The sequence below is a fragment of the Salmo salar genome, chromosome ssa20 (genome assembly GCF_905237065.1).
Source record: "Salmo salar chromosome ssa20, Ssal_v3.1, whole genome shotgun sequence".
NCBI lineage: Eukaryota > Metazoa > Chordata > Actinopteri > Salmoniformes > Salmonidae > Salmo > Salmo salar.
The window spans coordinates 22,287,292-22,314,946 of record NC_059461.1 but is presented as its reverse complement, the minus strand read 5'-3'; the positions used below and the strand labels follow the sequence as shown (position 1 = coordinate 22,314,946).

The 27,655-nt window shown below is 42.6% G+C and overlaps 1 protein-coding gene across 2 annotated transcripts in view; it reads left to right on the top strand.

The window, feature by feature from the left end:
• LOC106579906 (transmembrane protein 132C) overlaps positions 1–27,655 on the top strand; it is a 228,908-nt gene that overhangs the window by 159,448 nt on the left and 41,805 nt on the right. For both annotated transcript variants that reach the window (XM_014160261.2, XM_014160260.2), the window contains exon 5: positions 11,322–11,465. In XM_014160261.2, the coding sequence (XP_014015736.2) occupies positions 11,322–11,465 (144 nt within the window). The remainder of the gene's footprint in view (positions 1–11,321; positions 11,466–27,655) is intronic.

Below are 27,655 nucleotides of genomic sequence, written 5' to 3'. Positions count from 1 at the left end.
ATGTATGGTTTCCAGTTTACATAGAGTCCAGTGAAGTTCTTTCAGGGCCGACGAGGTATCTGCTTGTGGCGGATATACCCGACTGTGACTATAATCAAAGAGAATTCTCTTGGAAGATAATGCGGTCAGCATTTGATTGTAAGGAATTCTAGGTCAGGTGAACAAAAGGACTTGAGTTCCTGTATGCACCATGAGTTGTTAATCATAAGGCATACACCCCTGCCCTTCTTCTTACCAGAGAGATGTTTGTTTCTGTCTGCACAATGCGTGAAGAAATCAGGTGGCTGTACCGACTCTGACAACGTATCCCGAGTGAGCCATATTTCCATGAAACAGAGAATGTTACAATCTCTGATGTCTCTCTGGAAGGCAACTCGTGCCATAATTTCGTCCACCTTGTTATCTGGAGATTGGACATTGGCAAGTAATATGCTCGGAAGCGGTGGATGGTGTGCTCGCCTTCTGGATCTGACAAGTAGGCTGCTCCGTCTGCCTCTCCTGCGGCGACCGCGTTGTTTTGTGTCGGCCTCTGGGGTAAGATCGCATGTCCAGCGTGGAGGTCCGAACAAAGGATCCGCTTCGGGAAAAACGTATTCCTGGTCATAATGATGGTAAGTTGACATCGCTTTTATATCCAATAGTTCTTCCCAGCTGTATGTAATAACACTTGAGACTTTCTGGGCTAACAATATAAGAAATAGTACATTAAAAAACAAATAACTGCATAGTTTTCTAAGGACCTGAAGCGAGGCGACCATCTCTGTCTGCGCCATCATCCGTGGCTAGCCAATTACAGAATATAGCTTGTGAGTGTGACAAAATAAAAGCAGGGCTTTATACCTGAGAACTTTTGAACTTGGACACTGTCTCGTTGGCCTAACGTTATATCCCAATTTACTTTGTTGCAGGTCATGTTGTTCTTCACATTACCATCTCTGGTAAACACATACTATATCAAATTAAATCTAACGGTACAGTGAGATGGTTACTTGCATAGTGGACTCCTCGTCTGCTAAATGACTAAAATGTAAATGTAAAAAAAAATAAGTATTCTGACCCTTTGCTATAAGACTCAAAATTGAGCTCAGGTGCATCCTGTTTCCATTGATCATCCTTGAGATGTATTTACAACTTGATTAGAGTCCACCAGTAGTAAATTCAATTGATTGGACAAAATTGGAAAGGCACACACCTGTCTATATAAGGTCCCACAGTTGACAGTGCATGTCAGAGCAAAAACCAAGCCATGAGGTCGAAGGAATTGTCCGTAGAGCTCAGAGACAGGATTGTGTCGAGGCACAGATCTTGTGAAGTGTACCAAAAATTGTCTGCATCATTGAAGTCCCCAAAAACACAGTGGCCTCTGTCTTTCTTAAATGGAAGAAGTTTGGAACCACCAAGAGCTGGCCTCCCAGCCAAACTGAGTAATTGGGGGAAAATGGCCTTGGTCATGGAGGTGACCAAGAACCCGATGGTCACTCTGACAGAGCTCCAGAGTTCCTCTGTGGAGATGGGAAAACCTTCCAAAAGGACAACCATCTCTGCAGCATTCCACCAATCAGGTCTTTATGGTAGAGTGGCCAGACGGAAGCCACTCCTCAGTAAAAGGCACATGACAGCCCACTTGGAGTTTGCCAAAAGGCACCTAAAGACTCTCAGACCATGAGAAACAAGATTCTCTAGTCTGATGAAACCAACATTGAACTCTTTTGGCCTGAATACCAAGCGTCAAATCTGGAGGAAACCTGGCATCATTGCTACAGTGAAGAATGGTGGTGGCAGCATCATACTGTGGGGATGTTTTTCAGCGGCAGGGACAGGGAGACTAGTCTGAATCGAGGGAAAGATGAACGGAGCAAAGTATAGAAAGATCCTTGATGAAAACATGCTCCAGTGTTAATCAATTTTAGAAAAAGGCTGTAAATGTAACAAAATGTGGAAAAAGTCAAGGGGTCTGAATACTTTCTGAATGCACTGTAAGTGCTCACTTGTCAATTTTTTTATTTTAAAAGGTGTTATTCTCCCTGGGGGTGTATATGAACAGATTTGAATAAGATTTCATGTTGCTAAAACGTTGTCAGTTCCACTTTAATAGCTTCATGACACAGATGGATTGTCATTTATTTTCTGAAACATATTTGTCATCTTCTTATGCCCTTTTTACTGTCTCCCTGTACACAAATAATGTAAAAGGTAGAAAACATTTGTTTATCTCAGAGTAGTGGGTTATCTACGCTTTTTTATAAATAATTAACCTAAATTGCTTGACTGTTGAAGGGCTATCACATTTTTTGGTGCGTCCGTCATATTAATTAATCATCTGCTCAAATTGAGAAAAAGAATATGAGTGCGCCAGCATGCCCAGTATTAAAGTAGGTTATGCACACAACAACCAAGTAAAATATTATTGAGTAGATAAGATTGCATTGGTCAATGATGTGCTCCTACTTATTCGTACGGTAGGCTACGTGAGCAAGGCACATTAAGCTGGGTTTCAAACTGCCCCAGTGGTGTTGACATAAGTATAAGCACAGATGGGTCTCTCTCTCCCTCTCCATACCAGATGTGTTTTTACCGCTTTCTCTCTCGCTCTCACCGGTGCTTTATGAATAATACAAGCCTTTCAAATCCCTGGCTCAACGTTGTGCTTGACCTGCTCTAGTGGGAGCAGTGGTCAAGGTGGCTGGGTTAGAATGTGAATGTTTTAGGGCAGGCAGAGGCAGATGTGGCGAGCGGATCACTAGCCTGTAGCCTGGGACAGCACTGGGAGCTTGGCTGGCTGCTTCTCACGCTGGCTGTGTCACTCTGGCTGACACTATAAGTCTCACTTATTTTCAGATACAAGCCAGATGCGGGCAGAAATTATGGCCCAGACCACATCTCCAAGCAGCGACCGCACCGTGCTGAATGCTAACAGAGGCACATGATAAACGGGGCAGCCACTTCTCCCAGATGTTATAAGGCAAAGGCCGAAAAACACTCAATCTGTGTGGCTGAGACAGGGCTGATTGGCTATCAAATAGGGTCTCCAGAACTGGTAGCTATTTGCTCCTGGGTCACAGAGCAACCCGCATCAAGGCCATGCAATGTAATAGTGTTAAGGAGTCACTCAAAATAAGTGAGTTTTAGGTATATGGTTTCTCAGGTATAAGGGTGACAAAAATGTATCACATTCCTAAAATGTCTAAGTCTCCCAGCCAGGTGGTAGCATTACACTGTTAAAACGAAGTGCATTGTAACACTAAAACTAGTGGCAACTGAGCTGCCACCACCTTAAAGGAGACAAAACCTTATCTTTGCTGGAATATTGAAACACATGGTTGTGAGCGTATTGGAACAGATTTAAAGTGTACTGAAACATTCATCCTGAGGTGTTCTGAAACATGACATGGTTTGTTCTAACACCACTTAATCAAGAGTTGTGCACCACCTTGCCAGAGACTGGGAGCACTAACCCGGAAAGTCATGTCCAGTGCAGAATTAGATCCCTTCTCTTTCGGTGTTGTTCCCTCTGTCTAAAGCTCCTGAACACTATGAAGGTGTTTTGAATCATGTCTAGTGCAGAATTAGATCCATTCTTCTAGAGTCTCCAAATACTGTAAATGGGAGTACCTCTTACATTTACATTATCTTTTAAGGGGGGGGGGGGGGGTTAGAAGGATTACTTTATCCTATCCTAGGTATTCCTTAAAGAGGTGGGGTTTCAGGTGTCTCCAGAAGGTGGTGATTGACTCCGCTGTCCTGGCGTCGTGAGGGAGCTTGTTCCACCATTGGGGTGCCAGAGCAGCGAAAAGTTTTGACTGGGCTGAGCGGGAACTGTGCTTCCTCAGAGGTAGGGGGGCCAGCAGGCCAGTGGTGGATGAACGCAGTGCCCTTGTTTGGGTGTAGGGCCTGATCAGAGCCTGAAGGTATGGAGGTGCCGTTCCCTTCACAGCTCCGTAGGCAATCACCATGGTCTTGTAGCGGATGCGAGCTTCAACTGGAAGCCAGTGGAGAGAGCGGAGGAGCGGGGTGACGTGAGAGAACTAACTCTTATTGTATATTCCCTGCTCTGATGTGGTGTTGATTAACTGCTCATCGGTAATTCCAAAAGCTCAAATGTACAGTACTATGCTCAAACAAAGGACACCAGAAAATATTGTTTTGTGAAAATAAATGAATATGTTTGTCTAGGATAATAACTAATGAGTACAAAATTACTTTTTCAATACATGATTGAAGCTTCAAATGCTATTTGCAAATTATTAAATTACACTGTCACGTGTACTCCCTCTCCGGCCTCTAGGACACCAGGCTGCTCGTTATGGCGCACACCTGTCACCATCGTTACGCGCATCTGCGCATAATGACACTCATCTGGACTCCATCATCTCCTTGATTATCTGCCCTATATATGCCACTCCCTTTGGTTCCTTCCCCAGGTGTCATTGTTTCTGTTTCAGTTTCATGTCTGTGCGGTGTTCGTGTTTCTTGTTTTGTATTATGTTTGGTTTTTTGATTAAATCCCTCTCTCCCAGAACTTGCTTCCCGACTCTCAGGGCACATCGTAACATTCACATTTTTATATTGATAAAGATATGTATAATATTCTTCAAAATCAATAGAAATGTGGCATTATATTTCACATTCATGGAAAGAAATACAGGCAATGACTGCTAATGTTAGAAGTAGCAGTCATACAAAACCTCAGCCCAGGTGTAACGCCCTGGCCATAGAGAGGGGTTTTTGTTCTTTATTTTGGTTAGGCCAGGGTGTTACATTGGGTGGGCGTTCTATGTTCCTTTTTCTATGTTTTTGTATTTCTTTGTTTTGGGCCGTGTGTGGCTCCCAATCAGGCACAGCTGAAGCTCGTTGTTGCTGATTGGGAGTCACACATAAGGAGCATGTTTTTCCTTTGGGTTTTGTGGGTAATTGTTTCTGTTTTGAGTATTTTCCTAACAGGACTGTTTGCTGTCGTTTTTGTTCATTTTTGTAGTGTTCAATTGTTTTTAAATTAAATTCTAATGATGAACACATCCTCTGCTGCACCTTGGTCTACTTCCACAGACAGCCGTTACAGAATTACCCACCAAACAAGGACCAAGCAGCGGAGGAAGGAGCAGCACCAGGAGAGCAGCATGATGGACTCATGGACGTGGGAACAAATACTGGACGGAGAGGGACCATGGACTCAGGCTGGGGAGTATCGCCTCCCGCAGTGGGAGATCGAAGTGGCGAGAGCGGAGAGGCGATGGTATGAGGAGAGGGAGCGCAACAGGCACGAGAGGCAGCCCCAAGATTTTTTTTTTGGGGGGGGGGGCACACGGGACAGTCGGCGGTGCCGAGGTCGGAACCAGAGCCAGTCGGGTTGACGTTGGAGGTGAGCGAAGGGTGCGAAGCAGAGACAGTGAAGGAGTTGATGGGGTGATTGGAGGAGAGAGAGATGAGAGAGCTGCTGGTTTGGTGCATAAGGCATGGCATTCGCCCTACGGAGCGTGTCAGTGAATTGATGTCACCTGAGTCAGTTCTCCATACTCGTCCTGAGGTGCGTGCTGGCCGTCTGTTGAAGACTGTGCCTGCGCCCAGAAACAGGCCTCCTGCATGTCTTCCCAGCCCTGCACGTCCTGTGCCTAAGCCCAGAACCAGGCCTCCTGCATGTCTTCCCATCCTGGTCAAGCCCGTGCCTCCTCCTCGGACCAGTCCTCCAGTGGGTCTCCCCATCCTGGTCTGTCCTGTGCCTGCTCCACGGACCAGGCCTCCAGTGGGTCTCCCCATCCTGGTCTCTCTTGTGCCGCTTCCACGGACCAGGCCTCCAGTGGGTCTCCCCATCCTGGTCTGTCCTGTGCCTGCTCCACGGACCAGGCCTCCAGTGGGTCTCCCCATCCTGGTTAAGCCTGTGCCTCCTCCTCGGACCAGGCCTCCAGTGGGTCTCCCCATCCTGGTCTGTCCTGTGCCTGCTCCACGGACCAGGCCTCCAGTGGGTCTCCCCATCCTGGTCTCTCCTGTGCCGCTTCCACGGACCAGGCCTCCAGTGGGTCTCCCCATCCTGGTCAGTCCTGTGCCTCCTCCTAGGACCAGGCCACCAGTGGGTCTCCCCATCCTGGTCCGTCCTGTGCCACCTCCCAGGACTAGGCCTCCAGTGGGTCCCGCCAGTCAGGAGCCGCCAGAGCCGCCCGCCTGTCCAGAGCAGTCAGAGCCGCTCGCCAGCCCGGTGAGTCCTGTGCCTACGCCTAGGGCCGGGCCTCTTTCATGTCTCCCCAGCCTGGTGAGTCCTGTGCCTGTGCCCAGGGCCAGGCCTCCTTCATGTCTCCCCAGCCTGGTGAATCCTGGGCCAGAGCCGTCAGAGCCGCCCGCCAGCCCGGAGCCGCCGGAGCCGCCAGAGCCGCCCGCCAGACTGGTGCGTCCTGTGCCTGCGCCCAGGGCCAGGCCTCCTTCATATCTCCCCAGCCTGGTGAATCCTGGGTCAGTGCCGCCAGGGACGCCCGCCAGCCGGGCGCAGCCAGGGACGCCCGCCAGCCGGGCGCAACCAGGGTCGCCCGCCGGCCGGAGTCCGCACCTTGGGGGGGGGTACTGTAACGCCCTGGCCATAGAGAGGGGTTTTTGTTTTGGGCCGTGTGTGGCTCCCAGTCAGGCACAGCTGAAGCTCGTTGTTGCTGATTGGGAGTCACACATAAGGAGCATGTTTTTCCTTTGGGTTTTGTGGGTAATTGTTTCTGTTTTGAGTATTTTCCTAACAGGACTGTTTGCTGTCGTTTTTGTTCATTTTTGTAGTGTTCTCTTGTTTTTTAATTAAAATTCTAATGATGAACACATCCTCTGCACCTTGGTCTACTTCCACAGACAGCCATTACACCAGGCCTCAATGTGATCCACCGGTCATCCGTTATGCGAATGTCCTGACCTGAGTCTTTATATTCAGATCATGATACATGGCATGGAAGGTTGTTCAGATGAATTGAATCACAATACAGTTGAGATAGACAATATGATTGACATTTGGCAGTAGTCTGTTATCCAGGTCTTGATTGGTTGTGTTTAGGATTGGCCAGCCTGTGGGTAACATTGTATGTATGTATGTTTTTCTGCAGGGATACAGAGAAAAAACTAATAATAACAAGCAATAATGACAGTACATGAAAGTATAATTACGTTATAAAATACTATAATATGAAATTGCAATATGAATACAATTATTAAACATATCAATACCAATATGCAGAAAGCATATACGTGATTAAGCTTTGCAAATATAGATAGCATCAAGATAACAAAATGAACGTCAAAAGTGGGATGCAATAACATGTGGTGTGTTAGGCCAAAGCTAGAGCAGGCAAAAATGGCAGTGGCTTATTCGCAAACAATGAGGTGTCAATTAACTCCAGTAAATGTAGCATCAAGAACACTGATCAATGAATCAAAATGGCTGTTTTACTCAAACTGTTAGCATTAAAGGCCAACGTCCTACACAAAACAAATGTTCTTATTGAGTTAATTATTTTTCTGTTTCCTTTTTCAATGTGATAACATTTTGTACTCACGTTTTTATTGACATACTTTCTTGGATTGTGTACAACAGTTTAGTCCTGAAGAATGGCTGAGTGTCCTAAGGCAGTGTTTTGACAAGTAGGAGACCTGGGTTCACCTCCACGTGAATATCAGTGATGAAGGCCCACGTCATACATGTTACCTCTGATATAACTTGCATAGCCCTAAACGTTTTGATTGTAACATTTATTTATAAATGCCTGGCAACTGTAGCTATAATTAGTGCCAAAGTCTACCCTAGGAAAAGTATTACATTCCCAGTGTCTTCTTTAAAATGTTTATCAAAATATTGACAAATTCAATCAATATTTATAATCAATCAATATTTATGCCATAAATCATTTGCAATTAAAAAATATTTGATTATATGAGAGACACAGTCTGCCAAAACATAATTTTTGTGTTTTGATGATGCCTTTTACATGCACCGAAACACCAAAAAGTGTTTTCACAACACTCTCTTAAAAACACCAATATTCAGATTGAAGAACCACTTTGGGTGTTTCAGAGTACTTCCATTATGTTTAAAAAAACCTTCAATGTATCATAACACTTGCATTGGGTTTACATTCAAACACCCTCCAAACACCAGATCTCCGGCGCGGCTCACTCTTGGATTGCGTCCTACCTGACAGGTCGCTCCTACCAGGTGGCGTGGCGAGAATCTGTCTCCGCACCACGTGCTCTCACCACTGGTGTCCCCCAGGGCTCAGTTCTAGGCCCTCTCCTATTCTCGCTATAAACCAAGTCACTTGGCTCTGTCATATCCTCACATGGTCTCTCTTATCATTGCTACGCAGACGACACACAATTAATCTTCTCCTTTCCCCCTTCTGATAACCAGGTGGCGAATCGCATCTCTGCATGTCTGGCAGACATATCAGTGTGGATGACGGATCACCACCTCACGCTGAACCTCGGCAAGACGGAGCTGCTCTTCCTCCCGGGGAAGGACTGCCCGTTCCATGATCTCGCCATCACGGTTGACAACTCCATTGTGTCCTCCTCCCAGAGTGCTAAGAGCCTTGGCGTGACCCTGGACAACACCCTGTCGTTCTACGCTAACATCAAGGCGGTGACCCGATCCTGTAGGTTCATGCTCTACAACATTCGCAGAGTACGACCCTGCCTCACACAGGAAGCGGCGCAGGTCCTAATCCAGGCACTTGTCATCTCCCGTCTGGATTACTGCAACTCGCTGTTGGCTGGGCTCCCTGCCTGTGCCATTAAACCCCTACAACTCATCCAGAACGCCGCAGCCCGTCTGGTGTTGAACCTTCCCAAGTTCTCTCACGTCACCCCGCTCCTCCGCACACTCCACTGGCTTCCAGTTGAAGCTCGCATCTGCTACAAGACTATGGTGCTTGCCTACGGAGCTGTGAGGGGAACGGCACCTCCATACCTTCAGGCTCTGATCAGTCCCTACACCCAAACAAGGGCACAGCGTTCATCCACCTCTGGTCTGCTGACCCCCCCTACCTCTGCGGAAGCACAGTTCCCACTCAGCCCAGTCAAAACTGTTCGCTGCTCTGGCACCCCAATGGTGGAACAAGCTCTCTCACGACGCCAGGACAGTGGAGTCAATCACCACCTTCCGGAGACACCTGAAACCCCACCTCTTTAAGGAATACCTGGGATAGGATAAAGTAATCCTCCTAACCCCCCCCAAAGAAAAAAAAGGAAAAAAGATATAGATGTACAGTGGTTGTTCCACTGGATATCATAAGGTGAATGCACCAATTTGTAAGTCGCTCTGGATAAGAGTGTCTCCTAAACGACTTAAATGTAAATGTAAATCTCAGCTAAGGTGCACTACTTTTCATGGTTTTACAACACAATGATGGTGTTTTAAGTCTTTCTATTTTAACAGTCTACTATTTAATAGAGTAATACTTCCTGTACTACAGGAATCTGGCTCATATTTCACTATGACCTCTGTCCCATTCAGACTCAGCTGTAAGTAACTCTTCTGTTGTGCACTACATCTCTCCATTTTGCCAATAATCGCGCTTTCTGTGTGTATGTGGCTGGCTGTGTGTGTGTGTGTGGTTGGCTGTGTGGGCCATTGAAGCATCCCAGCCTACTGGGTCACTTCCAACTGCTGTAATGTAACCCTGCCCTGTGTTTCAGCAGGTCTCAACCATTTACCCCATCTATTATAAAAGACCCTCTGGAAATGGAGGAATACCAGCAGAGATAGAATTAATTTCCTGCAGCCCCTATTTTAAGGGAAATTGAAGCAAAGTCAGCACCAGAGAGAGTGAGAGAGAGGGGTTTATATGCTATGTAACACTGTCACAGTCAATAAAAAAAAGCTATTTGAAGATGGTGCCACATTAAGTGTTTTTGTGATTCCTTGGTATCTTTTGGCACAGCTAATAATCATTTCACTCCAAAGCCTGAATGGACTGGGTAATTGACGCTTACAAAAGTCCAGGCTCCTTTTAACGGAACTTAATCCCCCTTTTCTCTCTTTTTTTCACAAGCACACAGACATAAGTAAAAGTATTAAGGACCCATGCTGGCAGTATACGGAGCAGTATACAATTAATGTGTTCTTCCCTCATGCAGAGAAAGGAATATGTTGACAGGAAGTCATACACACAGCAGATAGAGCCTGTTACAAGGTGTCAGTATTAGTGATATGAAAATATATGTCAATGTCTTCTATAGACATCATTTTGGATTTAGGTTAATAACCATACATTAATTCTGCATAATGTCATGCCATCTCAGAAACATTTGAAAGCCAAGTCTTCAGTACAGACACAGCTTTAACCAAGGTTTTGTAGTAGCAATTAAATGAGAAGACCTTGCTTGGAATGACATTTTTCACTCTATCGGATTAAATAATGTCATGTGGGGTCCTCAATAAAGCAAAGAGCAGACAGTCCTCAATGATCTAAAGGCTGTGTACCTTGGCTCCAAGGCCTTTCTCGTGCTGGTTCAGCTTGCTTAGCTGTCTAATTGAAATCAAACTGTAATGAAGTGAATGGCTATAACAGACAATTTCATGTTCATGTCTGGCTAAGACAGTAAAGCCCTTCCCAGGCCTGTCTTAATTGGCCCAATTATCTCCTCTGACAGTGTGATGGCTGTGTAATGAAAGGTTAGGGGCTTTATTGGGAGTAATGAACCCCTGCTGATCCTCTCTCTCCACCAGGGTTTCCATTTAATAACAATACTGAGGTCAGACACAGCTGCCCACTCACTAATAGAACTGAGCTTGTTTCTCTACCCAGAGCTGTGAACTCACTAACAGTAACAGATCTATCCACTCAGTAATGGTGCTGATTCTAGAACTGTCCACTCAGTAATGGTGCTGATTCCAGAACTGTCCACTCAGTAATGGTGCTGATTCTAGAGCTGTCCACTCAGTAATGGTGCTGATTCCAGAACTGTCCACTCAGTAATGGTGCTGATTCCAGAACTGTCCACTCAGTAATGGTGCTGATTCTAGAGCTGTCCACTCAGTAATGGTGCTGATTCTAGAGCTGTCCACTCAGTAATGGTGCTGATTCTAGAGCTGTCCACTCAGTAATAGTGCTGATTCTAGAGTTGTCCACCCAGTAGCAGTGCTGATTCTAGAGCTGTCCACTCAGTAATAGTGCTGATTCTAGAACTGTCCACTCAGTAATAGTGCTGATTCTAGAACTGTCCACTCAGTAATGGTGCTGATTCTGGAGCTGTCCACTCAGTAACGGTTCTGATTATAGAGCTGTTTTTCTCCATGGTGTGTAATGTACTGATATTACCCTGTGTATGACTGTTGCTGGTCCTCTCTCTCTTTCTCTCAGGACACAGAGATCCTGAATACTGCCGTGCTGACAGGGAAGACTGTGGCTGTCCCAGTTAAGGTGGTGACCATCGGAGCGGACGGCATGGTCACTGACGTCTCAGAGGCAGTGGACTGTCATTCCACAGATGAAGATGTGGTCAAGGTCAGTCAGTAGAGACTAATCAGAAAGAAATTATTAGATTTATAGACAAAACAACTTTTTATCATCAAAATTTAAAAAGAAATTCCAATGAAAGGGATATTATTGCAGGTTTACATATGGTTTTCATATGGTCTGAAAAAAATTGTTTGCACGAAGCTCATGCAATTGCTGTTTATTTACATGTTGGTATTATTTGAGTGTGCAGATGACTTAATTGAATTCCATTGACCATTGTTCCAGTGACCCGTGTTTAGTGGTTGGATGGTGACTGATTGAGATGGAGTTTCCAGTGAGATGGGTTTAAGCCATTTCATGGAAGGTGGAGCATAATGAAGAATGGCCAAGTGCACTCAGTTGCATGGCCATTTATTGTTGTATTGACTGCTGGCACAGTCCAAGCCTGACTCATTGCCAGTTGCAAGAAGGGATAAAACTCAAGTACATTTTGAAACATTGATTTGTGTTTAATTTTGTCAGAATTCTTTTCAACCTTCTGGTGATGAAAATACTTTGGCTATTGACTTCTGTTTCTTTTTGTCTAAGTGTCCTGCTAGTGTTCATCTATAGTTTAATTATAATCTCAATTGCTATATACAGGCTGTATTGTGCCTTGGGCTCAACGCTTGACTTGGACTGAAATAGGTGCCGGTACTCATTTTGGGTGCCGGTAATGTTTACATTTAGGTGCAGGAGCTCCACAATACTTTTGAGCTAATATTCTATAAGAGGAACAGGAGCTCAAGCAGTAGAACATGTGAGGTGCCGGTAGTGAGCTCCGGTGAGCTCCAGCCCAAGTCAAGCACTGCTACTCAGGTTAGTCACTGACAGGTGATAAATGCCGGTAGCAGGCACACATAATTGTCTAATTTGCACAGCAGTAAAGAGAGAACAATAAGGCATATACTGTAGGTGTGCCTGATTATGAAACAACTAAGACACTGGGAATAATTTATTTGAACCAAATAGGATTGAATGAGAGTACATCTGTGTTGATTGACAATATACAGGCATTTGTACATTCTACATAACCGCTTGTGTTAAATCAATAAACAAATCCAGAACAGATAAGAAGATTCTATTTTTAGAGTATCTATTTTCAGATTTAAGCCTAAAGACAGGATAAACAAACACTCAGCGAAAGAAGGCATTTGATATGGAAACATCAATGACAGGTCGCTTGAGTTTTCTTTTCTTTTCTGTGCCTCTCTCAAACCGAGGCTACACCGCACAAAACACAACACCAAACCCAAAACAGTACAGTGGGATTCAGGCAGAGCCTCCACATCAATGGCTCACTTCTGTTCTCTGAGAAATCCTCCTTCTGACTCGTGACAATGACTGGTAAATTATCCATGGAATGGTTAACTCTCCAACTGGAGTACAGAGACTTCAATCTGTCCACAGTCTGTTTCCCATCCTAACTGGCTGAGCTATCTATAGACAGGTCCATTATGTGCCAAAGACTCCGCCAATTGATGTCTGTTTCACCCTCTTTGAACATGTCATGACGATGAATTCAGCCAAGGAGACAAAAACCTGGGCCATCCTAATTACAGGTAGCTACTCTGTCTACACTAATGAGCTATAGTGAGGAAGGAACTTTGGCCTCGTTTTTGCGCTCAACATCTTAAAGATGATTTTCTTAAAGTGTGTTTAGGAGGAAACTCTTTCTGTAGCCTACTCTACCACATTAGCATTGAGAACTGATGTCCCTCCACGCCAGAGTGAGTTTCAGAGAAAAGGGAGCAACCTCAGATAAAGAGGTTGCTGACAGAGGATGTTAGTGCTTTGAGTAGAAATAACTATGTTTATTCTTGCAAAAACCAGTTTGGTGAAGAAGACCTAGATTGTATCAGTTTATTTCTAATCATAGCCGTGGCTCATCAGTGTAAACATGACTAATTCATATAATTTGGGCCTGGGGAATTAAAGGCAGTTTTAAGTATATTTATGATTACACTGCATGTTTTTAAAAGGATACCTCAACTGACATGCTTCTCCCTTAACCCCATGCTAGAGAATAATGCTACTTAAACAAATCTGTGTTGACAGGTACAGGCAGAAATTAGGCTCTGTCATAGCATGCATATATAGTCAATCATTTTTGTAGGTGAAAAAGGACAGATGATACCAAATGCAGCAAATGTGCCAGGATGTGTAGAGTGCACTGTATGTGAGATGTCCATACTCTCCCCTGGTCCCAGATCAGTTTGATATCCCACTCTGTGTGGTGTTTGTCAGTTCGCTGAGGTTATTAGCCCCTGAAGTCGGTAGGTGAGTCACCCTCTCTAGGAGGAATTAGGCAGTCCCATGCGTAGGGCTGTGGCGGTCACAAAATTTTGTCAGCCAGTGATTGTCAAGCAAATAAGTGTCGGTCTCACGGTAATTGACTGTTAATTAACAGAAACACATTTAGAATCTCCTTGCTTCCACACATAGCCTACAAGCCACTGATACAGACCTTTGGAACATCTACATTCTAAAAAGTCTAATAAATCCATGTAATATAGCCTACACCTTCAAAATAATGATATGATATGAAGAAAATGTGATCTATTTCAGAAGAACAGAATAGCATACTCTTGTCGTTATGTTAGTGTAACGGGCGTGGTAAGGATTAGACCAAGGTGCAGTGGGAACGTGTATACTCATCTTCTTTATTAAATCAAAATCACGTATACAAAACAACTAACGACACTAAACAGTCCTGTCAGGTGCACAGACACAAAACAGGAGACAACTACCCACAACACCCCTATACATAGGACCTTCAATCAGAGGCAACGAGGAACAGCTGCCTCCAATTGAAGGTCAATCCAATGAACTAAACATAGAAATAGATAGACTAGACTGAACATAGAAATACACTAACTTAGAACATAGACCAAAAAACCCCGGAACACATAAAACAAACACCGCTCTTACATAAGTACATAGCCCAACAAACCCCGAACCACATAAAACAAACACCCCCTGCCACGTCCTGACCAAACTACAATAACAAATAACCCCTTTACTGGTCAGGACGTGACAGTTAGGGTCTGATCTGGCAATGCTAAATTGCTGTGGTTACACTACTTCATTTAGCAGACAAGATTTGCTTGGAATTCCATGGCATTGTTTTATATTATTTTATAGTATGAATAATACAATTGAACAAGCTGAATAAAATACGAATATTTTCTCCAAACGATTTGAGGGAGTGCGCACATGCAGCTATTCTGTGTTGAGCGGTTAACAACGAAATAGGTACTCCTATACGCTTAACCTGTCTGGGAACCTGGGACGCTTGCCCACCCTAGTCAACAGCCAGTGGAATCGCGTCGCGCGAAATACAAATACCTCATAAATGCTATAACTTCAATTTCTCAAACATATGACTATTTTACACCATTTTATAGATACACATCTCCTGAATCGAACCACGTTGTCCGATTTCAAAAAGTCTTTACAGCAAAAACAAAACATTAGATTATGTTAGGAGAGTACCCAGCCAAAAATAATCACACTGCCATTTTCAAAGCAACTAGCATGCATCACAAATACCCAAAACACAGCTAAATGCAGCACAAACCTTTGACAATCTTCATCAGATGACACTCCTAGGACATCATGTTACACAATACATGCATTTTTTGTTCGATAAAGTTCATATTTATATATAAAAACAGCATTTTACATCGGCGCGTGACGTTCAGAAAATATTTTCCCTCAAATGCTTCCGGTGGATCAGCACTACAATTTACAAAATTACTATTCGAAAACATTGTTAAGATGTAATATTGTCATTCAAAGAATTATAAATTAACATCTCGTGAATGCAACCGCATTGCCAGATTTAAAAATAACTTTACTGGGAAATCACACTTTGCAATAAATGAGGTGCTATGCTCAGAAAAATAGGCTAGGCGATACAGGTTAGCGCCATCTTGGAACCATCTAAAATCAAATATACTATTGTAAATATTCCCTTACCTTTGATTATCTTCATCAGAAGGCACTTCCAGGAATTCCAGGTCCACAACAAATGTAGTTTTGTTCGAAAAAGTTATGTCCCAATAGCTCCTTCTTGTTAGCGCGTTCCGAAGGCTACTCATAATGTACGAGGCGCGCGGGACTTGTCGTCACGAATGTGCAAAAAAAATGTATTTACGTTCGTTCAAACATGTCAAACGTTGTATAACATAAATCTTTAGGGCCTTTTTCAATCAGAGCTTCAATAATATTCAAGGCGGACGATTGCATTGTCTTACTAAACGTTTCGGAACAAAAGGGTACCCATGGGCGCCCGCGTCATAGTAGTAATGGCCCTCCCCCTATAACCAACTTTCCAGGCCTCTCGTTCGGTCAGTTTCTACCGGAGAAGACTCAAACCACTTTGTAAAGACTGTTGACATCTAGTGGAAGCCTTAGGAAGTGCTAAATGAATCCTAACTCACGGTGTGTTTCATAGGCAAAGTGTTGAAGGTGATTCCACAAATCAGATTTCCACTTCCTGCATGGAATCTTCTCAGGTTTTGGCCTGCCATATGAGTTCTGTTATACTCACAGACACCATTCAAACAGTTTTAGAAACTTTAGAGTGTTTTCTATCCAAATGTACTAATTATGTGCATATTCTAGTTACTGGGCAGGAGTAGTAACCAGATTAAATCGGGTACGTTTTTTATCCGGCCGTGCAAATACTGCCCCCTAGCCCCAACAGGTTAATTTAGAGTTATTAATGTAACTTTAGTTGTTCAACAATCGCTGGGTTATATGTTTTGATTTTAAGACTGCATGATGCGACTCTAATGATGATTTTTATAAAGCACTTGATAATGCCTCAAATTTCACGGCGGCATCCCCTTTGTGGCCATAATGCACCCTAAAAAAATACATGCCTTTTGAAGCCAGTGGCCATTGTGCCCTTGGCCCGGAGTGCTGCGTTGTGCCCTTCTCCCCGAGTGCTGCATGCTCCTAAGCACCTCGCACTCACATGACTCTCCATCACTTGATCAGCTCTTTCTCACAGGCTACAAGTGAAGACAGATACATTGGGGATGTAACTGCGCACGTCCTTATCCAATTCCGAGGTGCATATTGAAGATATTGGAAGAACAGTCGACATGTACTTTTTGCCAGCCAGCAAGATGAGTAGGCCTAACGAACAGCAAAAGCACTAGCCTATGTTAACCTGTTAGGGCTAGGGGGCAGTATTGACACGGCCGGATAAAAAACGTACCCGATTTAATCTGGTTACTACTCCTGCCCAGTAACTAGGATATGCATATAATTATTGGCTTTGGATAGAAAACACCCTAAAGTTTCTAAAACTGTTTGATCTCATATGGCAGGCAAAAACCTGAGAAGATTCTGAACAGGAAGTGGCCTGTCTGACAAGTTGTTGTTCATCTTGGCTCTTTTTATTGAAGACTGAGGATCTTTGCTGTAACGTGACACTTCCTACGGCTCCCATAGGCTCTCAGAGCCCAGGAAAAAGCTGAATGATATCGAGGCAGCCCCAGGCTGAAACACATTATCGCGTTTGGATAGTGGCTGGTCAGAGTACTCTGAGACTCAGGCTCGTGCACGAGGGCACGAGATGTTTTTATTTTCTCTCTCTTTGTATGTTTACACGCTTTCCCGGTTGGAATGTTATCGCTTTTTTACGAGAAAAATTGCATAAAAATTTATTTTAAACAGCGGTTGACATGCTTCGGTACGGTAATGGTACGGTATTGGAATATTTAGATTTTTTTTGTCACGAAATGCGCCATGCTCGTCACCCTTATTTACCCTTTCGGATAGTGTCTTGAACGCACGAACAAAACGCCGCTATTTGGATATAACAATGGATTATTTGGGACCAAACCAACATTTGTTATTGAAGTAGAAGTCCTGGGAGTGCATTCTGACGAAGAACAGCAAAGGTAATAACATTTTTCTTATAGTAAATCTGACTTTGGTGAGTGCTAAACTTGCTGGGTGTCTAAATAGCTAGCCCTGTGATGCCGGGCTATCTACTTAGAATATTGCAAAATGTGCTTTCCCCGAAAAGCTATTTTAAAATCGGACATATCGAGTGCATAGAGGAGTTCTGTATCTATAATTCTTAAAATAATTGTTATGTTTTTTGTGAACGTTTATCGTGAGTAATTTAGTAAATTCACCGGCAGTGTTCGGTGGGAATGCTAGTCACATGCTAGTCACATGCTAATGTAAAAAGCTGGTTTTTGATATAAATATGAACTTGATTGAACAAGCAAGCGTCCCACCTAGCCCATAGAGGTTAATCTACTTTCCCCCATAGTACAAAAGTCGACCTATTCTATTCTGTGTGAGAAAAAAATATTATAAGTGACCGCAAATGCAATTATGCATGTAATGCTTTTATTATAAAAGGTGCATTTTAATGGTGAAAATGATCTTCCCCAAATTTGAAGCTCACTCGCTGCTAATGTATGCCAGATAGGCTTTAAACCCCTTGTAAAGTAGATTAATGTGCTTAATTTTAAGAAGTTATTTGGCCACTTTAGTTGTTATACAAACCCTATCAAAACATATAGGCCTATGGGCTAGGCTACATGAGGTGTGCGACTATGAATCGAAAAAGTCACAAAAAAGGCAGTTTCTTATGCTGGGCATCATTGACAAGTGATAATATATAATTCACAAGTGATAGGCTAATATTGTCACCCATCAGACTTTTCTTGATTTAATCTCATCTTTACATACTAAATAATATATGTGTGAAATTTGTTTTGATTTAGAATGGACCATTATCATGCACTTGTCTCAAAACAGGGGCAGCGGGAAAAATACATGTCATCTATGCACTTAAATAAAGAATGGAGGACACTTTACCCATGGTTAATTTTCATGCCAGCCAGTTAGGCTATACTCATGTTGTAAAGAAACAATGTGCTTAATATTAGGAAAGTTGAGAAATAAATATAGTACGCCTAGCCTATGGGATCCTCCACTTTTTAGTAGAGGCCATCACTCTGTTTTCTCACGCAATTGCATAGACTATAGAAATGTTGCGCAACATGAGCTCATGGGCTTTCATGAAGTGTTTGATTCAATTTTTGAACATATTTGCATTGATGTCAGAGTGATTAGAGCGACAATAGAGTGCTGAGTTCCAGGCATTTAGCAAGTTTGGTAGGCTACTAATGACTGTCAGCAGCATCAGAGCTTGGAGAAGCCTAATTACCGTGACTAAGTGGTCACGTGGAGTTGACTGACTTCATGACTCATGACCGCAGGTGTGGCGGTAATACAGTCACCGCAACAGCACTAGCCACACGTTCTGCTCTAACTCTTGACTAATTTAGACTCTGTGCATTACAGTGCCTTCATCATTGATTTTGGGGTTATGTGTGTCCCAGGGCCCTCTCAGCCAGCCTCTGACATCACTCATTGATGATAGTGGTGGGAGACTGATTGCTCACATTCAATCGCTGTAGCTGCTCTGCTAGACCTAGCTTCAATAAAAACCTCCCATGTAACCTTAAATTAAGAGCAAAAACCTAGCTTTTGTTTTCATACATTTTTACAATATATGGCCAATTTTGACCTTGCAGCTGGCCCATCTAGTGGAAATTGCTCAGCTCTGCCTCCAGAACAAGATTCAACCCAATAGACGCCAACCTGCGAGAATTCAAGTTTTTCCCCCTAGGCATAAGTGCGGTGCTGATGTACAGTAAGTGGCATGGCTGACCAACCTGGTCTCAGAGCAAAACATATTATATTTTACTAAAGTCTGTGCCACTCCATTTAGTATGATATGTTCCTTTACCTTAGGATGCATTACATTGGCATACCAATGTAATAGGACCATATAATATAATATGAGTTGTAGGACGTATAGTATCCCACATCTTAATCGCACCAGTTTGCTTTGACCCGTTTAGTATGATATATTATGTTCGACTGCTTTTGTATGACCAACCACCCTCCTTTCGTTTTTGCCTTAAGTGACCTATTGTCATACCAAACGTAACATATTATAGTCATTTGAGTATCCTGGATTTACGTAGGCCAATGTAATGTTACCTGGCATAAAGTAACATATCATACTAAATGAAGTTTCACGGATTTTAGTACATTATGTGTTTTGCACTGAGACCAGGCTGGGCTGATGTGGGCCGTGGGCCGTGGGCTGCTTAATTGGTTCTGTCAAGCCATCTCTATTCATCACCTAGGCCTGCACACCTTCATGCTCTCAAATCCCATCCCTCATATCTGCCACTGATTGTATCTGTTGGGCGAGTCGTTAATTTCCTGGGCTTGATCTCGAGACAGCCTTAATGTCCTCTGTAAGTATTCTCCCGTTAGCTGCCTAATTTGTCTGATTAATGTGCCTCTTGATCCTCCTGGACGTTTATGATACCTTGAGGGATGAGTTTGACAGAGACTGTATAACTCACAGTGATGTGGTCGCTCCACTCCAGTCCTCTATACAATACCAGCCTTCCCCAGTCAGGCTACTGAGGAGGAAGGTGAGTGTGTATGTTAAAGTATTGATTGTGAGTTAAGCTAGCCGATAATGTGCCACTGGGGGCCAGTGTTAGCCCATCAGTGTAAAGTGTTAGGATGGCTGGACTTCATCTGCCATGTCCTCCATAATTGTTTCTGCTCAGATTATTGTGAGTGGATTAGAGAAGTGCCAGCAGGCAGTTCATTTGGCTGTCAGGTGCCATAGTGTTGTATGTTAATCAACCCAAGCACTCAGACACGCTGTCAGACCATGTTGCTTTCCTCCACACTCAGTCCTGACAGATGTAGGTGTAATATAATATCTTTGACAGTGATTATCTTCGCGGCCACAGCACTGCTGTGAATCAAAAACGGTGTTGCATTGTGGTGGCCACACCTGAGCGCTTTGGAGCTGTGACCGTTTTTGGTGAAAAACATGGATAGATGGTACTTGAAGAGATGTTGCTTTTTTACTTGAAGAGATGTTTGCCATTTTGTTTACCAGTAGTGTCACTACAATACACCATCAATGATCACTGTTAAGTCATTTTGGGTATTTCCAATCTGAATATGATGGGCTGTGCCAACCTGTTGTAGTTCAAACTCTAGGAAAGGTGGCTTTTAGATTTTTCTGTCAAAGATAGGGTTGCAAAGGGAGGGTATATACTGAAACTACCAGATCTTCGAGGATCTTTCAAGGATTTTAAGTAGTCTATCACAAAATGTCTAGTGACCCTTTAAAACATTATCCTGAATATAAACCATCAACTTAGTTAATACCATTGATGTGTAATACTGTATGAGGGTTTCAGCATGAAATATCTTTTATACATTTTTAAAAACTTGTATTTATTTATTTATTTACTATGTTTTGTCGTCAAGCTGGTGGCAGTTGTGAAAAAGTTAATAGTTGGAAGAGTTTCAGAGTTAATTGAAAATAATGACATTGTTGATTAGATGCTTTTTTTATTAATGAGGCTATTTTCTCTTGAACCATATGGTCTAGCTATTAAAACTCATGGACAATATTACAGATATAATAAATGAATACTGTATATGAATACATTTTTTTAAAGTTATTCAAGTATAAATTGCCAAAGTTACAATAGATTGCCATAGGTTTTCTGTTACTGAAGATTCTGTTAACATTCCATTAACTCTATATACAGAGAGAGAAAGAGAGAGGAGGAAGCAAACAATAGAGCCTGATATCACACTGGCAGCTAGCCTAGTGGCTAAGATCCCTGGGCCAGTAAACAAAAGGTTACTGGTTCAAATCCTCAGCCTACTAGGTGAAAAATCTGTTGATGTTCCCTTGAGCAAGGCACTTTTAACCTTAATTACTCCTGTAAGTCACTCTGGATAAGAGCATCTACTAAAACATAAATGTTAACCCTCGAGTAAATGTCTGTGGCCCCGCTGAAATATAATTAGCGTAATATAAAAATCTGTCTTTTTAAAGTGGCAATATGTAACTTTTTGGGGACCCGACCAAATTCACATAGAAATGTGAGTTATAAATCTATCATTCTACTTGAAAGCAAGTGCATGTGCACTATTTCTATGCTTCCTGTTCTTACATTTAGTTTTTGTGTCTTTTACTTTTGGTTTCAAACAGCTGAAACAACAATATTTTTAGTTATGGAAACTACAGTATACAGTGCCTTCAGAAAGACCCACAATTTGTTATGTTACAGCCTTATTCTAAAATTGATTAAATTGTTTTTTTTTCTTAATCAATCTACACTCAATACCCCATAATTGCTTGTTTATAATTTTTTTTAAATGAAAATATCACATTTACATAAGCATTCAGATGCTTTACTCAGTACTTTGTTGAAGCACCTTTGGCAGCGATAATGGCATCGAGTCTTCTTAGGTATGACACTATAAGCTTGGCACACCTGTATTTGGGGAGTTTCTCCCATTCTTCTATGCAGATCCTTTCAAGCTCTGTCAGATTGGATGGGGAGCATTGATGCACAACTATTTTCAGGTCTCTCCAGAGATGTTCGATCGGGTTCAAGTCTGGACTCTTGCTGGGCCTCTCAAGGACATTCAGAGACTTGTCCCGAAGCCACTCCTGCGTCGTATTGGCTGTGTGCTTAGGGACGTTGTCCTGTTGGAAGGTGAACCTTCGCCCCAGTCTGTGGTCCTGAGCACTCTGGAACAGGTTTTCATCAAGGATCTCTCTGTACTTTGCTCCATTCATCTTTCCCTCAAACTAGTCTAGCAGTCCCTGCCGCTGAAAAACATCCCCACAGCATGATGCTGCCACCACCATGCTTCACTGTAGGGATGGTCCCAGGTTTCATCCAGACGTGATGCTTGGCACTTAGGCCAAAGAGTTCAAACTTGTTTTCATCAGACCAGAGAATCTTGTTTCTCGTGGTCAGAAACTTCAAGCGGGCTGTCATGTGCCTTTTACTGAGGAGTGGCTTCCGTCTGGCCACTCTACCTTAAAGGCCTGATTGGTGGAGTGCTGCAGAGATGGTTGTCCTTCTGGAAGGTTCTCCCATCTCTACAGAGGAACTCTAGAGGTCTGTCAGAGTGACCATCGGGTTCTTGGTCACCTCCCTGACCAAGGCCCTTCTCCCCAGATTGCTCAGTTTGGCTGGGCAGCCAGCTCTAGGAAGAGTATTGGTGGTTCCAATCTTCTTCCATTTAATAATGATGGAGGCCATTGTGTTATTTTATATATATATATATATATATATATATATAATGGCCTCCATCATTATTAAATGGAAGAAGATATATACATACAGGTGTGTGCTTTTCCAAATCATGTCCAATCAATTGAATTTACAACTGGTGGACTCCAAGTACTAGAAACATCTCAAGGATGATCAATGGAAAAAGGATGCACTTGAGTTTCATTTTGAGTCTCATAGCAAAGGTTCTGAATACTTGTATACAGTTGAAGTCGGAAGTTTACATACACTTAGGTTGGAGTCATTCAAACTCATTTTTCAACCACTCCACAAATGTCTTGTTAACAAACTATAGTTTTGGCAAGTCGGTTAGGACATCTAATTTGTGCATGACACGAGTAATTTTTCTAACAATTGTTAACAGACAGATTATTTCACTTATAATTCACTGTATCACAATTCTAGTGGGCCAGAAGTTTACATACACTAAGTTGACTGTGCATTTAAACAGCTTGGGAAATTCCAGAAAATGATGTCATGGCTTTAGAAGCTTCTGATAGGCTAATTGACATAATTTGAGTCACTTGGAGGTGTACCTGTGGATGTATTTCAAGGCCTACCTTCAAACTCAGTGTCTCTTTGCTTGACATCATGGGAAAATCAAAAGAAATCAGCCAAGATCTCAGAAAACGTCATACTGCTCAGGAAGGAGACGCGTTCTGTCTCCTAGAGATGAACGTACTTTGGTGCGAAAAGTGCAAATCAATCCCAGAACAACAGCAAAGGACCTTGTGAAGATGCTGGAGGAAACAGGTACAAAATTATCTATATCCACAGTAAAACGAGTCCTATATCGACATAACTTGAAAGGCCACTCAGCAAGGAAGAAGCCACTGCTCCAAAACCGCCATAAAAAAGCCAGACTGCTGTTTGCAGCTCCACATGGGGACAAAGATTGTACTTTTGGAGAAATGTCCTCTGGTCTGATGAAACAAAAATTGTCCATAATGACCATTATTACCATTGTTGCAAGCCGAAGAACACCATCCCAACCATGAAACACAGGGGTGGTAGCATCATGTTGTGGGAGTGCTTTGCTGCAGGAGGGACTGGTGCACTTCACAACATAGATAGAATCATGAGGACGGAAAATGATGTGGCTATATTGAAGCAACATCTCAAGACATCAGTCAGGAAGTTAAAGCTTGGTCGCAAATGGGTCTTCCAAATGGACAATGACCCCAAGCATACTTCCAAAGTTGTGACAAAATGCCTTAAGGACAACAAAGTCAAGGTATTGGAGTGGCCATCACAAAGCCCTGACCTCAATCCTATGGAACATTTGTGGGCAGAACCGAAAAAGCGTGTGCGAGCAAGGAGGCCTATAAACCTGACTCAGTTACACCAGCTCTGTCAGGAGGAAGGGGCCACAATTCACCCAACTTATTGTGGGAAGCTTGTGGAAGGCTACCCGAAACATTTGACCCAAGTTAAACAATTTAAAGGCAATGCTACCAAATACTAATTGAGTATATGTAAACCTCTGACCCACTGGGAATGTGATGAAAGAAATAAAAGCTGAAATAAATCATTCTCTCTACTATTGTTCTGACATTTCACATTCTTAAAATAAAGTGGTGTTCCTAACTGACCTTATGACAAGGAATTTTTACTAGGATTAAATGTCAGGAATTGTGAAAAATGAGTTTAAATGTATTTGGCTAAGGTGTATGTTAACTTCCAACTTCAACTGTAAATCATTAAAAAAAAAAAAGTCATACATTTTCAAAACAATCTAACAACCTGTTTTCGCTTTGTCATTAATGGGTATTGTGTGTAGATAACTGAGAATTTGTAGTTATTTAATACATTTTTTTAATAAGGCTGTAACGTAACAAAATGTGGAAAAAGTTAAGGTGTCTGAATACTTTCCGATGGCACTGTATTTCACAGTGATTTAGATGGTACAATAGTTCTCTACACTATACTAGCTTATTTTGTCACATAAATTGAATGAGTTTTAACACCCAGGAAATTGTGGAGCGATTTCTGTATATATTTCTGCATAGTGCAACGTTAAGCTTTTTTTTGCATGGGCTGCGTCTCAATCTAACGCATCCACCAATACCGGCCTTCCGCATCTGTGGTGAAAGGTGGCAGAGCTGTTTGTCAGACCATGAGAAATCCCAAAAACTAGTCTTCTCACGAAAATGTCTGTAGCGTCTAAACAGTTTGGGCTGCACACTAATATGACCCATCTATGGAAAGGTGAGTCTCTCACAAACACACACACGTTTTGTTCTAGGATGCCCACAAGCCTCACAAGACTCGCCTGAAGGTAGCCTGGTACCAGTTTAAGTTTTGACAGAGAACAATCTGCTCAAATGGAGCTGAGTTCTAAAGAAGTTTATTAAAAACCATTAGAAATAGCAATTCTGCCTGTCTTTACAATAAAACCATTCCATTGTCATCATCATCATTATCTTAATTATTCCTGTCATCTTAAGTCATAGTAGTCATAATTAGGGGTTCAAGCAGCGAAGCAGTTGGAGGTGTTCAGTCCCAGGGTCCTGAGCTTGGTGATGAGTTTGGAGAGGACTATAGTGTGGAATGTTGAGCTGTAGTCAATAAACAGCATTCTTACATAGTTATTGTATTGTCCAGGTAGGTCAGGGCAGTGTGGAGTGCAATAGAGATTGCATCATCTGTGGATCTGTTGGGGCTGTTTGCGAATTGGAGTGGGTGTCTGGGATGATGGTGTTGATGTGAGCCATGACCAGCCTTTCAAAGCATTTCATGGCTACAAATGTGAGTGCTATGGGGCGATAGTTATTTAAGGAGGTTACCTTGGTGTTCTTGGGCACGGGGACTATGGTGGTCTGCTTAAAACCTATTGGTACTACAGATTGAGTCAGGGAGAGGTTGAAAATGTCAGTGAAGACACTTGAAAGTTGGTTAACCTGTTTAAAGGTCTTAGTCCCATTGGCTACGGAGGGCGAGATCACACAGTAGTCAGGAACAGCCGTGCTATCATGCATGGTTCAGTGTTGCTTGCCTCGAAGCGAACATAGAAGGCATTTAACTCGTCTGGGCAGCTCGCGGCTTTGTTTCCCTTCGTAATCCGTGATAATTTGCTAGCCCTGCCACATCCGTCGAGCGTCACAGCTGGCGTAGTAGGATTCAATCTTAGTCCTGTATTGACACGTTGCCTGTTTAATGGCTCGTCGGAGGTCGTAGCGGGATCTCTTATAAACTTTCAGATTAGTGTCCCACTCCTTGAAAGTGGCAGCTGTAGTACTTAGCTCAGTGCTGATGTTGCCTGTAATCCAGTTGGTTGGGGTATGTATGTATGGTGTACTGTGGGGACGACGAAGTCGATGCACTTATTAATGAAACCGATGACTCGTGGTAAACTCCTCAATGTTATCAGATGAATCCCAGGAACATATTCCAGTCTGTGCTAGCAAAACAGTCCTGTAGCTTAGCATCTGCTTCATCAGACCACTTCCATATTGAGCGCATCACTTGTACTTCCTGTTTGAGTATTTGCTTGTATCAGAACTCAGGAGGATAGAGTTATGGTCATTATTGACAAATGGAGAGTGAGGGAGAGCTTTGTATGCATCTCTGTGTGTGGCGTAAAGGTGATCTAGAGTTCTTTCGCCTGAAGTTGCACAGGTGACATGCTGGTATAAATTAGATAAGACGGATTTCAGTTTTCCTGCATTAAAATCACAGGCTACTAGGAGCGTTGCCTCTGGGTGAGCATGTTCCTACTTTGCTTATAGCCCTATACAGCTCATTGAGTGTGGTCTTAGTGCCAGCAAAAGTTTGTAGTGGTAAATAGACAGCTCTTATTTAATTTTTTTAAGGGGGTAGATCAGCTTTAATATTCCATCAATGTAATTGTCTGCATCACTTCCAATCCCCCATATATTTTTTTGAAAAAAAAAAATATATATATACACACATATACTGTACATACATACACACAGTATGTTTTACATTAGTTATCTTGTTGTATTTAGTTGTTATTAGTCCCAACCTTCAGCTCCATTCAACCCCTCCCATCTATCTCTTAACACCATCCATATTGGATTTTTATTTGCCATATATTTTTCAACTGATCTGTGATGTTTCACAAAAGTTCTGAACCTTTCTATTCTCTTTCTTTCTACAGATTGTAAATTGAAAATATATTTTTTTGCTAAAAGTATTATATTATTGATCGATTGACTATGACTTTTCAGTTCGCCAAGTAGTGCTATCAGCAGGGTTAGCTCCAGGTAAATATTACAATTCTTCAGCTATTCCTGGACCTGTGAGCAAAAACAAGCTACATACAGTACCAAAACAAATGATCTAATGATTCTGCCTCTTCGCAAGAAAATCTGCAGAGCTGGGAAGGTTGTATCCCCCATATAAATAACATTCTGTTGGTTGCAAGAATTTTGTGTAATAATTTACATTGAAAAATTCTGAAATTTGAAGTTGTTTTGTGTATCAGTTTATAAACCATGTGCCATGGAATCGGTACGTCAAAAATCTCTTCCCAACTATTTTGCAGTCTATATGGCATGGCTGTTAATTATTTGGTCCTTAAATGAACCTGGTAAACTTTTTTACTATCACAATGTTCTTTAACCAATTATTGTCTTTAATGCTGTGCCGACAGACAAGTTCCTTACTTTCCTCTTCTATTTTTGCGGTAATGCTGCAATTAAACTCAGCAAAAAAAGAAATGTCCTCTCACTGTCAACTGCGTTTATTTTCAGCAAATGTAACATGTGTAAATATTTGTATGAACATAAGATTAAACAACTGAGTTGTTAAAAGTAACAGTCAGTATCTGGTGTGGCCACCAGCTGAATTAAGTATTGCAGTGCATCTCCTCCTCATGGACTGCATGAGGACATTTCTGGGGGGAATGGCCCTAGCCCTCACCCTCCGATCCAACAGGTCCCAGACGTACTGGTGGCATTGACATGCTGTGGGATCATGTCAGGATGAGCCTGCAGGAAGGGTACCACATGAGGGAGGAGGATGTCTTCCCTGTAACGCACAGCGTTGATA